Source organism: Phaseolus vulgaris, chromosome 3 (assembly GCF_000499845.2).
Source record: "Phaseolus vulgaris cultivar G19833 chromosome 3, P. vulgaris v2.0, whole genome shotgun sequence".
NCBI classification, from domain to species: domain Eukaryota; kingdom Viridiplantae; phylum Streptophyta; class Magnoliopsida; order Fabales; family Fabaceae; genus Phaseolus; species Phaseolus vulgaris.
In genome coordinates, this window is record NC_023757.2 from 40,047,881 (window position 1) to 40,063,523 (window position 15,643).

The window sequence follows — 15,643 nt, forward strand, 5'->3', positions numbered from 1 at the left end:
AATAGTTAACGCGTCTCATAATTTAAATTTAATCATAGTTTATGTTTATTGTGTGATAATTTTTTCACTGCCTCTGTGAGAAATTGTGTTTCTTTTTTATTTTATATATTAAAGTTATACTTGAAAATTATTTTATAAACTATGTTTATCAACTTATTTTATATCATTTTAAATTATTCGTGTTATAAATTAGAAATAATAGATATTATAGTCATTCAAAACCATGATATGTCCAATATGGTATTTATATTTTCTCTTTCCTCGAAAATCAGTATAGAAAAATATGCAGTTAGGTTTATTCACCTTTTAAGTTAAAGAAAGTAAATTTCTCCATGAATTTGTTCATTTTGTCAACGTATTCAATTATATTTTTTTTATGGATAATAGTTTGTATATAACTTACGGCTACCAAATAGTTCACGCAATAAATATATATAATAGTCAACATTTGAATCCCTATGATTTTGGCTATTGAATGGCTAGTGCCATTAAAGTCAAGTAGTTGCTTTTTTTTGCATAATACGAGACATCTCACATTTTACTATTCAAAGACCAGTAAGGTGCATAAAAACTAAAATACTTTATGCACTTTAATACTTAAAGTAAACATTTTCTTTTATCTGTAAAAAACAAATAAATAAATAAATATTGAACAGTTGATGGATGCATCAATTCTATTTAAAAAGAAAATCAAACCAAAAACTTCCAACCTAATCTTCAAAATCAAAGACAACTAGATAATTTATGTCTCATGTAACATAATCAACAACGTCCTAAATAAACATATTACTAATTGTGTATGAAAAGACTCTACTCAGATAAGTAAAATATATTTTAATTATTTCTTTACAATTGCTTCATCATATTGCTATAAAAAAATATGAACCTATATACACAATCCAACTTTTGAATTTTCCTTATAAATTTCGTGTATTGTAATTTGTTTTCTTCTACCATCCATTGTAATCTTATCATCCATGTAAAATGTGAAAACTATCTTATCTTTTGGTTGAAATAAGATTATTTAAGACATGCTTGGTTTGGTCTTTGTTTGTGATCCTAAATTTATGTGTTATAATTAATGGATCTAAATAATTATATTGAAAATTAAAATGGATAAGTTAATGAAACTTGTCCTGAAAGTGGATATATAGTGGATCATCACCCAAGTGTCAATTCAGTCACGTCTATAAAGCTATAAGCTGAATTCACAAATTGGAATACACTTAGGAAGTTATCCACAGACAACTACAAACATACATACATCTGAGAACTAACCCTAACACTTTTCCGAGGGATGATTGGACTTTGAAAAAAAACCACCACACCAAATAATATGTCAAAGTAGCATCAACAACGCTATTATATGTAAAATGATATGACAGCAATAGCAGCATAAGTTCTTTTCTTAATGCATATCCAACCAGAGTTAGGAAAAGGATTCAATTAATGAAAACCCCACTGAGACAAATTATGAGATATTAACAAACAAAAACATGGAGTTGGGCACCAAAATGAAAGAAGTCAAATTTTATATATAGAGAAAACATACAAATTAGCATTCACGAAATATTGTTTCCCATATGCTAGTTGACGGAATATACCTTACCACATTACATGCCAAAAGGAAAGTAAAGAAATACACAGCATGATTGTATTTTATTCTGCTGACACAAAACACATGATGGGTGCAATCCAAGATGAACGCAAACACTAGATGTGATCGTTGTAGGCTTCCCAAGGTTTTCCGAAAGACTGAAATTCCGCAAACTGATGCTGCAAACAATTTCATGAATCAAACATCAGCAACATTACCGATACTCTTTGTATAAATAGAAAATGCATGCTTTCATTCAAACAGCAACGTGCTAATGGCTAAACCAAGCATGCACATATGCATATATAAAATATATATTTGTAATCCAATGGTCTTGCCAACACACACTGATTAATATACAGAAAACTCTTGTTTGAAATCACGGTGGAATTGTTGTATCGGTAACATTCTTTTTCAATTCATTTAATTTCTTAACTGGTATTCTACAAATCATGCTATTTTTTGTGTGGATGTGAGGTTAACAACTATGATCGATGAATTTTAAACTTACTTCGTGAAGGATTGCTGAGTTGTTGAGAGAATTGAATACCATGGTTGGGCTCCACTTGTTCATGATCACGAAAGAATTAACTTCATGCGGCGCTATGTCCTCCACGGTGCCCAAATGTTCCTTTGCGTGAGAAGTTGGTTCTTCAGGCTCAGGAAGGTGCACATCCAAGGAGGGGTGGTTCACGCTTTGGCTCTGAGTACCCGGAGAATCTTGAACCGTTTCAAAGGGGTTCCAAGAACTCAAAGGGTTAAGGTTTGAAGCATCTGCAGCAAGTAGTCTCCGACTCCTCATCTTCTCTCTTGTTCTTTCTCTCGCCCTTTCTCTTGCCCTTTCCCTCGATTCCTTATCCGTAGTATTGAATGCAGTCTTTCTACAAACCTTACTTGTTCTTCTCTTCATGTTGGGTGTCTCCCTTTCCTGCTCCTCGTTAACTCCACTCACTGCAACCTCGTCCAAGCTAGACACCCCTTCGCATTCAGAAGTTGATGATGCACCCTTGGCACCACCAGCACTGTTTTTTTCCCTTGCAAGTTGTTTGATTTCAACTTTTGCTTGGTCTAGTAGCCACTCGACGGTTTTGCTGGCCTTGTCAAAGCCTAGCATGTCTTGCAACCCGAAGAACCTCTTTGCAACTTCGAGGGACAACCTCATTCTTCGGTCTCTGAGGCCTCGTGCGGTGTTGATTTTGCTGTGACGATCTCTCTTGCTGGATCTCTTCCTGGCAGTGTGCTCCATAGGGACGTCGAGGAAGGAATTGCCACCTTGTCCAAAGCAAGGAATTGGCGCGATTTCGGCAGCAACGTCGAGGTTTCTGGAGATTCCGGGGTCAGCTAGAGACTGGTGAAGTAAAAGCAGGTCATGGTGGTGTTCGAGAAAGATATTTTCGTCAAAGGACTGGAGAAAGGAGAAAGGAGGAGGAAGAGGAGGAAGGGCGTAATTGGAATTGGATTGGTCTTTTGAGGAATTTGTTGGGTTGCTTTCAAAGGAAAAAGGCCTAAAGCAAAATGGTTGGTTAGGGTACGAGAGTAGGTCATTGCCGTTGAGGGAGGTATTTGAGGAATACATATCTGGAATTAATATTAAGCTATGGGACTGCACCAAAATAACCCTACCCTTCAAGATGGAACTGGTTATTGGTTGGGACTTTCAATGCCTGAGAACGACATCTTTGCTGCCTCTAACTCCCTATTGAAAAAGATAGAGCAGGTGTTAATTCTATCCTTTTCCAACCTCTCATTTTTTTGGTTTGGCTGTTTCCCTGCAAGTAAAGGAAGACATAACATAGTTTGAGAAAGACAACCATGTGAGTATTGCTAATTAATACTTACTACCAAGTACTACTGTTATTTATTTTCACCTAGGGGTGAGTCTGATGAGTGAGAGGGACAAGCCTACGGATTTGATGCACCAACGTATGTGTGTGTTTGTGTTCGTGTTCGTGTGTGTGTCTGTGTTAGTTTGTGTGAGAGTGGTAGCACAGTAGAATTGGCTTGATCAAGCAAAGAGTAGTACAGTGTGAGAATGACAGCACATAGAGGGTTGAATTATGAGAGAGGGTGAGGTTGGGAGAGGTAGAGTAGTGCGAGTACTAAAGAAAATGTGTGAGACAAAGGACCCAACAAGAGCAATTTATTGTAGACAAGGGGCATCCTTTTTCTTAATCGTTTCTTTTGAGCAAAAAGTTATGATCTCTTTAGAACGATAACATTGCAAGAACAAGTGAGTGGATAGGAAAAAAGTTATAGTTTGTGCCACTTCACGTGGTGCGCACAGCACACACGCGAGTTGACAGGAAACTAAAACCAACCTCCTCACTTCCCCCACACCACACCTTTAATTTTTCTCCTCTACCAGCTTCACTTCTGACACTGTTTCTGCTACAATTTTCACTAAATTTATCTATAAAACTATCCACAAAAATAGTCCATATTATCATACAAAACATTAACATGAAAGGGACATGTTTTGTTACGAAATTTATGAGTAAATGGCATATATCAGATAATTAAACTGGTATTGGATAAATGTTGAAGAAGTAATTTGATTGTTGAAATTAAGGGTACTATTTGCGTTGAACGTTGTCCCACAGAGCATGGTGCGTAGGAGTGGGATGTCACATGCCGTGACTTTTTATGGGAAGATTCACATAACTCAAATAATTTCATTTCTTCTTATTATTCCCTTTGTCTTTTTTAACTATAATTTTGATTCACTGTTGGAAACCTACACGTGTCCGTGTGTGTCTAACCCTAAAAGTAGATAATGGGGAAACAAAGTACAATTATTTCCATGGAATGGCTTGTAATGGTAGCCAATGCTCCCTTTGACTGGGGTTGCTCAGGAGGTCACTTTCTCCAAAAAGAGATGCGCTATCATTCTCACACTCACTCACTATCTAACACTATCATCACTCTCTCTCTTCTTGTGTTGTGTTTGTGGTGGATGTCAATGTATGTGTGAGTATCTATCCATCTAGCTATCGATATCAGAGTGTGTTAGGGAATGTTGTTGATGTTGGCTGGTTCTCTTCTCATGCGTGCTGCGTGCTTATCTATCTATCGGTTATGCTTCCTTTGATATATATAGTGAAGTAGGTTCCTCTCTCTCTCTATCTATGTCTGCCTCTGTGTGAAGAAAGAAAGGAAGCAAGATAGAATGGTAGCGCAGTTGTGGTCTTGTGCCTGTACTTGCCACTGGCATGTATGTGTAGAGTATGACACCCTCCAAGCCCTAATAACCAATTGCAACTTGCCATAGATCTAAAAACACCCCATGATCTCTCCCAACTTGGTGTCAAAATGGCAATAGTCCATCAACACTTGAAAGCACTCTATAGTACACCAAAATTTTCTGTTTTTTCTCCCTTTCTCTTTCTGTCTTTCCATTTATACATGCCGTTCTCCCCACCACTTATACGTCCAACCCTCTCACTATCTCTATCTATCTATCTATAGCTATAGCAGTCTCGATCAAGACCACTTTAGATGGCATAATTGCAAGGACCACATGATAGATATATGGCAAAGCAAAGGGTTGGTCTGGGGTTGTTTTCAAGCAGGAGATAACTATGACAACCAAGCACTGGTGAATTTGTGTACTAGTACAAACATGTAGGAGTGCTTGATTGCGAGACCACAATTATCCTCTATAAAGTCTTGCTTAAATTTTCTCATAATGCCATAATTTCATTTCTATGTGGATGGTTTTCCTTTTTTTCTGTCTGTACTATATAAGGAAAAAGGAACAAGATAACATTTGTGGTTGAAATTCTAACCTTTAATTTCAACTCATTTGTTTCAGAACTTTCCCTGTTTCTTTCCTCTCCTTTTTTTCCCTTATTATAGACGCATAAATTTGTGGGCTTTTGGTTGATCAACTGTTTATAAATAAAATGCCTACCCAACCCATTTGCTTTCTACTGTTAATTAAGTAGACAGATAGATAGTTTGCTATATTTATATATATGTACAGACTAAAACAAAACAACTTAAGATGTTGATAGTTAGGCTCAGCTTTCAGCTTTCAGCTTTCTTACCTAAATAAAATGTTTCCTTAGACGCAGAAATTAGTATTGTACAAAGTTTGCGCGAATTCATGTAAAATTCTACTGGATGATGTGCCTATAATTAATGCAATTCTCCTCATGTTGAAAGTATCTGAAGTTCATGATTTCCAACCAGGCATGTGTGATAATTAATGTACATGTGGGACAGAAGTAAAAGGACGGTTGCTAGTCATTAGGGCATTAAATCAAGTAACAAGCTATTCTGCAAACTTTACATGAATAGAGGGCACTATACAGATACTTTACTTTTCATGTTGGAGTATTCCATTGGCCCTTCTCCACAACATCAGAACTTGACTAGGTTGTTTGTGTTCTCTGAAGTTACTAGATACCAAGATAGAATTGTTTGGTTCTTCTTTTGGAGTTTTTTGGTTGAAGCTGTATTCATTATTGAAGTATAGCTTTTGACAGAAAGCAGAAAACATACCCATCTTCGTCCATTATGAGAGCAACTTGTCCTCTACCTAGAGTTTAACCGAAATAAAATCATTAATAACAGCAGTTTCTTCATTGTATTAATTGCATTATCTTTTTTCTGCGATCATTTGGTTAGATGGCCCTAAAGTTTCTTTCACACCATGACCAACTTTCCCAAATCAATGCTAATTTGTAGGACCCCTTGATTTGATGATTAAAATCTACACGCAGTCGTTAGGGTTACCTCCAATGGTAGAATTAAACGTAAGCGACAAAAAAAGGTTTTGATTTTGATTTCTACTGTCGTACTTTGTCGAACGCTTGTATTGATTGGATATCTCTAATTAATTACCAGTACGTAACGTGGTACATTTTATAAAAATCAATACCAAAAACTGTAAATGCATAAGAAATTTATGTTGTGATCACTTAGTTTCAAGATTTTATTTAAAAATCATTTTCGGAGATCAAATTTGGACTTAACATTTATGTCTGAGTGGTAATTATTGGGAAAGTCTTATCCGAAATAATGGATGAGACATTTTGAACCCTAACATAAGGGGTTTTCGGGTAGAATGTGGGTATTTAATTTGAAATAAAAAAGAGAAAGGGTAAAGGTTATTAAAATTAAAAATTTGTAGACTTATCGTAAGGAATTCAGAAAAAAAGATTGTGGAAAACGTTATTGAATGACTCATGTCTTTAAACTTTAGAGGTTTTGCAGTTGTCTATTTTCGTTAGTAAAGTCTTATTGGTAGCTTTTCATCAGCCAAAGAAGATATATATATATATATATATATATATATATATATATATATATATATATTCTTCATGTTTTGAATGAGGTTATAGACAAAAAATTTCAAAAACTATTACTCGATCTTGACCCAGTCGAGAGTAGTTTAGAACTGTCTTTATATGGGGTCAGAACAAATGTTAGCTTTAATATTAAAAAAATATTAAAATTAAGATTTTAATGTACAGAAGGCCTTTTCATTTATTATTTTAACATTTTTTAAAAGGCTAATTTTGATATTTTAAAAGAAGTCATGTCTTTATATATTAAAATTGAAATATGTATTCTTATTTATTGTTTTTTTGATGGACATAGGATTTGAGGATGAACCCTATACCATGATGAGAATTAGAGAATGAAAATGCAGTTTGGATGGTGTCCAAAATTCTGCATAATGCGTAGAGTGAGCAAAAAGTAGTGAACCAAATTAAAGTAACTAAAGATGTTTAACCTTCATATGATTTCACTAGGACCCTATTATGGTGCAGAAAATTATCTTTGCAATTTGATGGAAAGAGCTATTTCAAAGTCAATTCAAGAATTAAAGTGAGATGACAGAAGGATAACGTCTTACAGTAAAACCAAAGAAATTCTGTGAAGACTGTTGGAGGGATTCACACCAAATGAAAATGAGTAACGTTCCAATTTTAACAATTTTATTATCATCTATTAACACTTATAAAAGACCAATACTTTTTCTGATTATTAATATGTTTAGTCAATAAAAAAATCTGAATCAAAAGTGTTTTACTAGTTAAGGTATCTTTTTTTTTCTTATGATTAAATTGAGTATATTTCGCAATACACTAGAAGAAAATCATTAAATATAAATCAATTTTAAAAATAAAAAATAATTAGTTGATATAATGATTAAATTAGAGACTAAAAAAATTATTGATTTGTAAATTAGTTTATGTTATTGATAAATAGTTTCTAAATTGTTATCTAATTACCTAACTACCAATTATTTTGATTTTAATTTTGGTAGCTAATTAGATACTAATTTAGAAGTTATTTATCAATAATAGAAATCAATTTAGAAACCAATAATTTTTTTAAGTCTCTATAATAATCTTTAATTTAGTCAAAATAACAACTAATTATTTTTTGTTTTTAAAATTAGTTTTTATTTAATGATTTTCTTGTAATGATAAGTCTTTTTTTGGTTGAAATAGATTGCTTTTTTCTACTATTCTTTTAGGTGTTTTTATCGATTTTGAGTTGATCGTTTCTAGTAAGTTTGCAGGATCTTTCTTTTGAGAAGAGATATTATTAATATGTATAAAGATTAGATTACCCTCAATTGGTTCATGTTTATTTATTTATAAACAAAATAAATTTGGGAAACCATGGCACCTTCAACACTATTTCATAGACTCTAAGAAAAATTTGAAGGTTTTATAGTTTTTTTGAGTAGTTGTTAATGTGTTTATAAAATTGTATTTGATTTAGGTGGCAGCCAATATTGACTTTTGATATTGTTTGAAGGTGGTGACTATCATTGTCTGAGTTTAAGTTTGGTCATCTCAACTCCTATCTTTCTTCCTCAAACTTATATCTCTACAATCACTTATATCTCTGCCTACCCTTTCAGAAGTTTTAACAAGTTTTGAACAATCACGTTTGAAATATAAATTTTAACATCTTATTAAAGTACTCGTTACCAAAAAGAAGATAAATAAAATTAAAATTCCTAGTATGCTAAGAAGTAAACTGCTAAAAGAACTGATCTTAGTTATTTTTCAGATTTTCTTAAATAATTTTCACATTCTTTCTATTTGTCAAAATGAAATTTCATTTCCCTTATTCTATTAATTAATAAAACAACGATCAAATCCTTATTTTATTTATATTTAAATTTATCAAAATTATACATAAATACAATAATAAATTAATATTTTTATAAATATATTTTTTATATTAAAAGAGTGTTTTAAAAAAAATGTAATAATTAAATCGTCTATTTTTTAGTTGGAAAAAAATTCCAAATTTTTTATATTTAAAACTTTATCTTTTAGTTTTTATAATTTTATTATATTTAAATTTTAGTTAATACACTATTTTGAAATGAAATCAGAAAAAATTAATATCTATTTTAAAATTTGAAGATATGTGATGTGCACATTTCTATTTTTCTATTTATCGTTGTCTATACAAGGAAGCGTGACTAAATAAAAAGTGAAATAAAATTCATGCAATAATGATTTGAATTAAACTAACAGTTATATTTCTAAATAAAGAGCAAAAGTAACTAACAGTTAACACCACTTTTTTTTTTACTGTGTATCCATAATTAAGAGTGGTGACACTCTAAACTGTATGTGGAAAGATGGTAAAAGAAAATGGTACATTGTAATCATAGGTACTGATAAAAGACTTCTGTCTTTTCATGTCTTTTACCATTGTACATTCTTGTTTGTTCTGATAAGCAGACAAATTACAGCACGGTTAATTTTTTTTCTTTAGAAAATGAATCACTAACTTAATTACTGGAACCACTTCGACAAGAGTTGCATTGTTAGAGGAACAAAATGCTGAACATGTTGGTTTGGATGGAACTTTCAAATACATTCTAAGCTAAAGTTATTTTCTTTATTTCATTGGATATACTATCAACAACTTGATTGAGATTTCATCTATTATTTGCTATAGAAACTTGGTTTTTGTGGGAAGTGGATCGTTTGGATAAAAACTTGTCTCGAATCCTCGTTGATCTCGGTGGTAATTTATGGTAGCCCTACTCAAGAGTTTAAATCGAGGAAGGGAGGTGACCCGTTAGTGTCATTTCTTTTCTTAATTGTGATAGAAGGATTAGTTGGTGGTAAGGAAAACAATGGAGAAAGAGTTGTTACAGAGTATGATTGTTGGTAAGTTGGTAAAGGTGAATATGATATAGTATGCATATGACACTTTGTTTTTTCTGTAAAGCGAATCCCCAAAACGTGTTTGCAATCAAGGTCATGCTTAAGTGTTTTGAATTGGTATTAGGTCTAAAGGTTAATTATATGAAGAGTCACATAGGAGGGGTGGGATGCAGTCAGTACTTGTTGCAGAGCTGTGCAACTATCTTAAATTGTGAGGTAATGAATGTTAGAGTTAAACAGTGTCTAAGTTCAAGAGGGGAGGGGTGAATTGAGCTTATCAAATTTTCGCAAAAGAAACTGATTTACAGTGTAACAGAGGTAAAAAGAACATATTGATTTTAAAGGAAACAGATTGTTTTTACAAATGACTTTAGCACAAATAGAACTTGATCAACAAGGTTTAGATCAACTAGCAGGAATAGCAGAAACAAATTGATTAACTTTTACAGCTTATAAAGTTTCAGATTGTATCACAAGATTAATCAATTTTACTTAACACAAAGCATCTATAGGAATGAACAAATGTTACAGTTCAGTCAAGGAAAACAATTCACACTTTAGCCATATTACAGATTCACACAGCAGATTGACTTATGTTTGGAAGATTGATTAACAAGCTAAAATGGCAGATTTAATCAGGTCCAGAGTTAACAGATTTAGATTCAGAAGAACAAATTCATTTCTTGACAGATTATGTAAAAACTCATAAATAAGTGCAGGGATGAGAAGAGAAACACAAGAGAATTTTTATACTGGTTCACTCATCAAGAGCTACGTCCATTTCACCTTACTCCAAGATGGAATTCACTAAAACAGATACAATCAATTACAACATACACAACAGTTCTTGAACCCTTCAAGAACTTCAACAAACAAGGCTGAAAAACACTATTTCAGCACACCTTGCACTCCAAGAAACCCTATCAAAGAATGACTCACACTTACACCTATTACAAGAACGAATAAGGGAAATATTACACCTGAAATTGTGTTGCAAGAACATAAACCAGTTGTTCTATTTGCTCCAAGACAGTACCAACACCTTCATCCAGCACAAGGTTCTTTAAGAACAAGCACACATCTATTTTCTATTGAAAACCTTTTCAAAACCTTTCCAATCCTCTTTCTCAAACAAGAAATGTTTTATCTCTGTTAAAATTGTGATTACTCAGCGTCTCTTCATGTGAGAAAATCATTTTATTTTATAGAGAACAGTTCTTAACCACTTTTCAAAAAACAGTTTCAGAGCAGTTATAAGACAACAGATTGATTCTAAAAGCAACAAGTTAAATGTTAACAAAACTACCAGCTCAACTTAACTGAAATAACAGACTGAGCTTTAGCTTTGGTGCCCTAACAGAATTTCGAAAAGTCTTTTAACAGAGCAAAAAATAAACCTATTGTTTCTCAAGAAAACAAATTTATTTTTGTACTGAATCAAACCTTTTAAGAAAACTTTAAAAAGCTTTTCCAAAACCATTTAACCTCATTATGTACTTGATCTTACTACCTTGATTTGGCATCTAGGATGGATCATGCAGCAAAAGACAACCTTGAATACACACAACCCTAAAGTACAAGATCATCTAAGACACATTGCAACCTTCAAAGCAACCTAGCTAAAAACTACATCAAACACACTAAGGCAAGGTAGAGATGAGTTTCATCCATCTTCAACAATGAAGACTCCTTTAAAGTATATGGGGATGCTTGTCGGGGGGTGTCATAAAAGAAGAAGTTTATGGGAAAGGGTGGTGGAGAGCGTGAGGAAAAGATTGGGAAGATGGAAAGGCAAGTTTATCTCTATGGTGAGGAGCTTGTGTCTGATTAAATCAGTGTTATCCTCTTTACCCTTATTCTATTTGTCGTTATATAAAATGACTGTCATGGTAGCCAATGAGGTAGAGAGCTTACATAGGAATTTTTTTATGGTGATGGGGCTCAAAAGGAAGGAAGGTAGCGTGGACATCGTGGAAAAAAGTTTGCAAGTCAAAGGAGAAGGGAGGGTTAGGAACGTTAGAGATAATGAAGTTCAATATTTCTCTTTTAGGAAAGTGGATGTGGTGGTTGGGCACCAAAAAAAAAATTGTGGAAAGAGGTGTTGAAATTGAAGTATAGAGGTTGAAAAATCTCAAGGACTCAAATGAATAGTAGGACAGATTCCTTGTAGTGGAGGACTCGAAGGAGATATAGAAGTTTGACGGCTGGAAGGGAAATTTTGAGGATAACTTTTTCTGGGAGGTTGGGAATGGGAGAGAGATCATGTCGTGGGAGGACAAATGGTTGGGTAATGAGAGCCTAAAAGATAGGTTTTCGAGGCTGTTTTCCATTTGTTATGACAAGGAAGACAAACTGTAGTAGGGAGGAGAGTGGAACAATAACCTCAAGTAGGTATGGAAGATAGAATGGAGGAGGAGCTTGTTTGATTGGGAAAAGCATCAGGAGCAAAAGTTGGTAAGGTTGTTGGAAAGCAAGAATATCAATGTGGAAAAGGAGGATCTATTGGTATGGAAAGAAAGTGATGCATAGAGTTCTCAGTTAAATTTGCGTATAATACTCTAAAAGGAGAAGAACAAGGGGAATGAGTCGTTATGTTTGAGAGATTTTGGAGGATTAAGGCTCAACCATCAGCCCATTTGACAACTTGGAGGGTGCTGGAAGATGAAATAACAACTAAAGTATATCTGGCGAGCAGGAAGATATTTTTGGACAGTATCATTTGTAATATGTGTGGGGAGGAAGCGGAAACAACGTTGCATCTTTTTTATATTTGTAGGATAGTGTGGTTGATTTGGTCAAAATGTTAAGAGTATGGTAGGTTTGGCATCAACGGTTCATCAGGAACAAAAAATGCACTTCTCGCAATTTAGGATGGCATAGGAAAGTGAAATTGTCAATCAAATCTAGCGATGTGTGGATAGTAGTCGTAGGATAATTGTGGAAGCAAAGGAATAAAAAGAATTTTAGAAATAAAAATATTTACCACATTGAAATCTTCACAATGGCACAACTGAAGGTTTAGTAATGGGTAACAACAAAGGTACGTTTATCGTGTTTTTCTTACTCAGATTGGTGTCTCAAACCTCGTTTGTATGAGGTCTATCAAAATTAATAAAGGTTAGGCGTGTGAGTGTCATACCAGCAGAACAACACGGTCTCTCTAGATGAGGTGGTGTAGTCGAGTTTTTTTGTAACTAGAGTGCGAAATTAGATGTAAGAGTCGTGTAGTTTTATGTTGGGTATGGAAGATTAGTTTTCATGTGTGTTTTAGATGTGGTGAAACTTTGTTATTTCTTGTATAAGGATTGATGTATCCTTGAAATACCTTTATTATTTTATTTTGATAAAAAAAAAACTACCAACATATTGATACCCTTTATATTATCTATTTATTTAGTTTCTATACATAGATGTAAAATTCGTGGTGAAATAAATAAAAAAATTCCTCCATCCAAGCCCAAAAAGGGTTCACAATAAATAATGTAAAATAATTTCTTTATGTGTAGTTTTTAATTATTTTTTTTCATTTAATATAATAAATATAAATTTTAATAATTTAAAATTAAAAAAATGATAAATTAATTATGAATGTGAAAAATAATAAATAAATAAATATGTTTTAACAGAAACAAGAGACTTAAAAAGAGAGAGTAGTACAACACGTATTGAAACATTTTCCTTTGACTGATGAAACTAGGTAGATTAGCTAAACGGTCAAACTGGGAGTATTGTCACTTTCAATGTTCCCCTATTGGATTAACATTTTTATGAGTTTTCTGTAAGTAGTGTGCTTAGCCACTGTTTAAAAAATTCAAACAGTATTCAACATTAATGCATTAAAAGATTATAGAACAAAGTACACTTTTATTGTATTGCAATGAAAAACACTCTTAATTTCTCAATCAATTTCTTGAATTAACCTATTTTATATCCTAAATATTTTATTTTAATACAAGATAATAACACATTTCATATAATATATAATTAGATGCAAACTTCATCTTATAAACCGATTTTACAAGATTGAGATACACTTAAAATTCATTTTTCAATGTAATATCATCATTATAGTTATTTAAAATATATCTTAAATAGAGTTGGTTAGGCTTCTGAGACCACATACTATCAAATCCTTATTAGACTATCCATTATATAATTTCACACACGTTGAAGAGATGTGTTGAAGATTTCACCTCAATTAAAAACAATAATATTTTACAATATATAAACGAGTATAAATTTCATCTTATAAATAAATTCTTACGAATATGAACTGATTGTAAAGTTTAATTAGATTTAAAACTCTATGTAAAAATGTTAATAAAAAATTCATTTAAATAATCAAATTTAAATACATATTTTACAACTTTATACAGATTGATTTTGATACGTTATCTCCTTGAATACTTCTACTTTACTATAATTAATTAAATCATTTTCACTGTAATTTTGAAAATATATTATTAAAATAAATAAACTTGAATTATATTACAATTCATGGTTAAATGATATTATAATTGAAAAAAAAGAAGTATATACGCACAAAAAACTACTAATTAAAATAAAATAATGTTGCAGTAGTTAGTTGATGTGTTAGTGATTAAGTAACTAGTTTAAGAAAGATTAACTAACTCTGAACCTTTTTATTGATTGATTGGAGGTATTAAAAGCAATAATAGTAAATGAGTTTTAGGCACATATATGACAGAAGCCATCCACCATGTATCTAGTTTAGAACTGTAAATAAAAAGTGATATGATGATAAAGATTATGCTACATGCATATGCATTAACTTTCTAACAACTGCTTGAGTAGTGATTATGCTGGTGAATGATGAGTGGAAATTATGAGGATTTCTTTATGAACAGAAGAAGAAGGGGGAAAAAACACTAAAGGTATGAGGGGGGCCATGCCAGTAGCACACCATGCTACTGCTAGAAGTGTTTAGTTACTGTGACATTTCAATGCTCATATGAGAAGGTGGTTATGGATCTAGAGCCCTAAAACTCTCGTCTGCATATAATTAATGTGGTGAAGAATTGTAGAAGGGTAATTATACACAGAATGTGCAAAGTTGATGAATCATGTTGTGTGGTTTGCATGCACAAACATAACAGGGTTAAAGGGCTTCCTTTTTTAGTCTTACTTTGTTCTGTTTGTTATAAGAAGTTAAAATAAGTATGCATGTTTTTCTTTTAGAAAAAAATGACCAAATATAAGTTTCTTTAGGGTTTTTATGAAATTTAAATATAATAATTTAAAGAGTCTAAAAAATTATATCATTAATTCGTTTTTTTTTTTTAATTTCAAGGCTCACTCTAAATTTATAACATGAAAGATATGGTTAAGTTAGATGTTTCGGACGTGATTTTAATTATTCCTATTTAGAAAATGTGTCTACTGATTTGATATTGATAGTGAATGTTTTGATTCAAATTTTTGGTGTAGTTATAGTTAGTTAAACATATTTTATCTTCTGGTCTCTTAAATATATAAAAATCATAAAGAAGTGTAGTATTACATTTTCCAATAAAAAGGAATGTGTTTTAATTCTTCAATAAAAAATTCGTTACAGTAGCAGCTAACATTTTCTTGAATTATAAAAAATTAGTTTTACAAAACTCTAATGATATGTTTTGAAGATAGAAAGACAAATAATACATACAGATAACAACGTATAAGTTTACTTTCTTTAGTTGAAGATAAAATGGAAGAAACAAAAGTGGACTTCAAACAATAAATAATTTTTTAATACACTTAGCACATTTCTTTCCATCATTTTAAGTGAAACGGTATCTCTCTTGAGAAAACATCCTTTCCATCCCTTTCTTTCATTAAGAAGCTTTTGTGAAAAATAAATGCTACTCTTCCGAAAAGTTTCATAATAGAAGAA

General features: G+C 32.2%; 1 protein-coding gene across 1 annotated transcript; it reads right to left on the reverse strand.

Annotated features, from left to right (window-relative positions):
* Positions 1-1,502: 1,502 nt before the first annotated feature.
* LOC137807651 (transcription factor DICHOTOMA-like) lies at positions 1,503-3,315 on the reverse strand. The gene is made up of 2 exons (XM_068608390.1): positions 2,109-3,315; positions 1,503-1,776 (listed from the first exon to the last, which is right to left on the reverse strand). The coding sequence occupies exons 1-2, from the start codon at positions 3,171-3,173 to the stop codon at positions 1,714-1,716; spliced, it is 1,128 nt and encodes a 375-aa protein (XP_068464491.1). The 5' UTR covers positions 3,174-3,315; the 3' UTR covers positions 1,503-1,713.
* Between the last annotated feature and the right edge of the window lie 12,328 nt (positions 3,316-15,643).

Excerpts from the sequence above, each read along its gene's own strand:
- LOC137807651 (XM_068608390.1), bottom strand. The coding sequence starts at position 3,173 with ATGTATTCCTCAAATACCTCCCTCAACGGCAATGACCTACTCTCGTAC. Across the intron at positions 1,777-2,108 it reads ACTCAGCAATCCTTCACGAA|CATCAGTTTGCGGAATTTCA; the intron begins GTAAGTTTAAAA and ends AATTGTTTGCAG.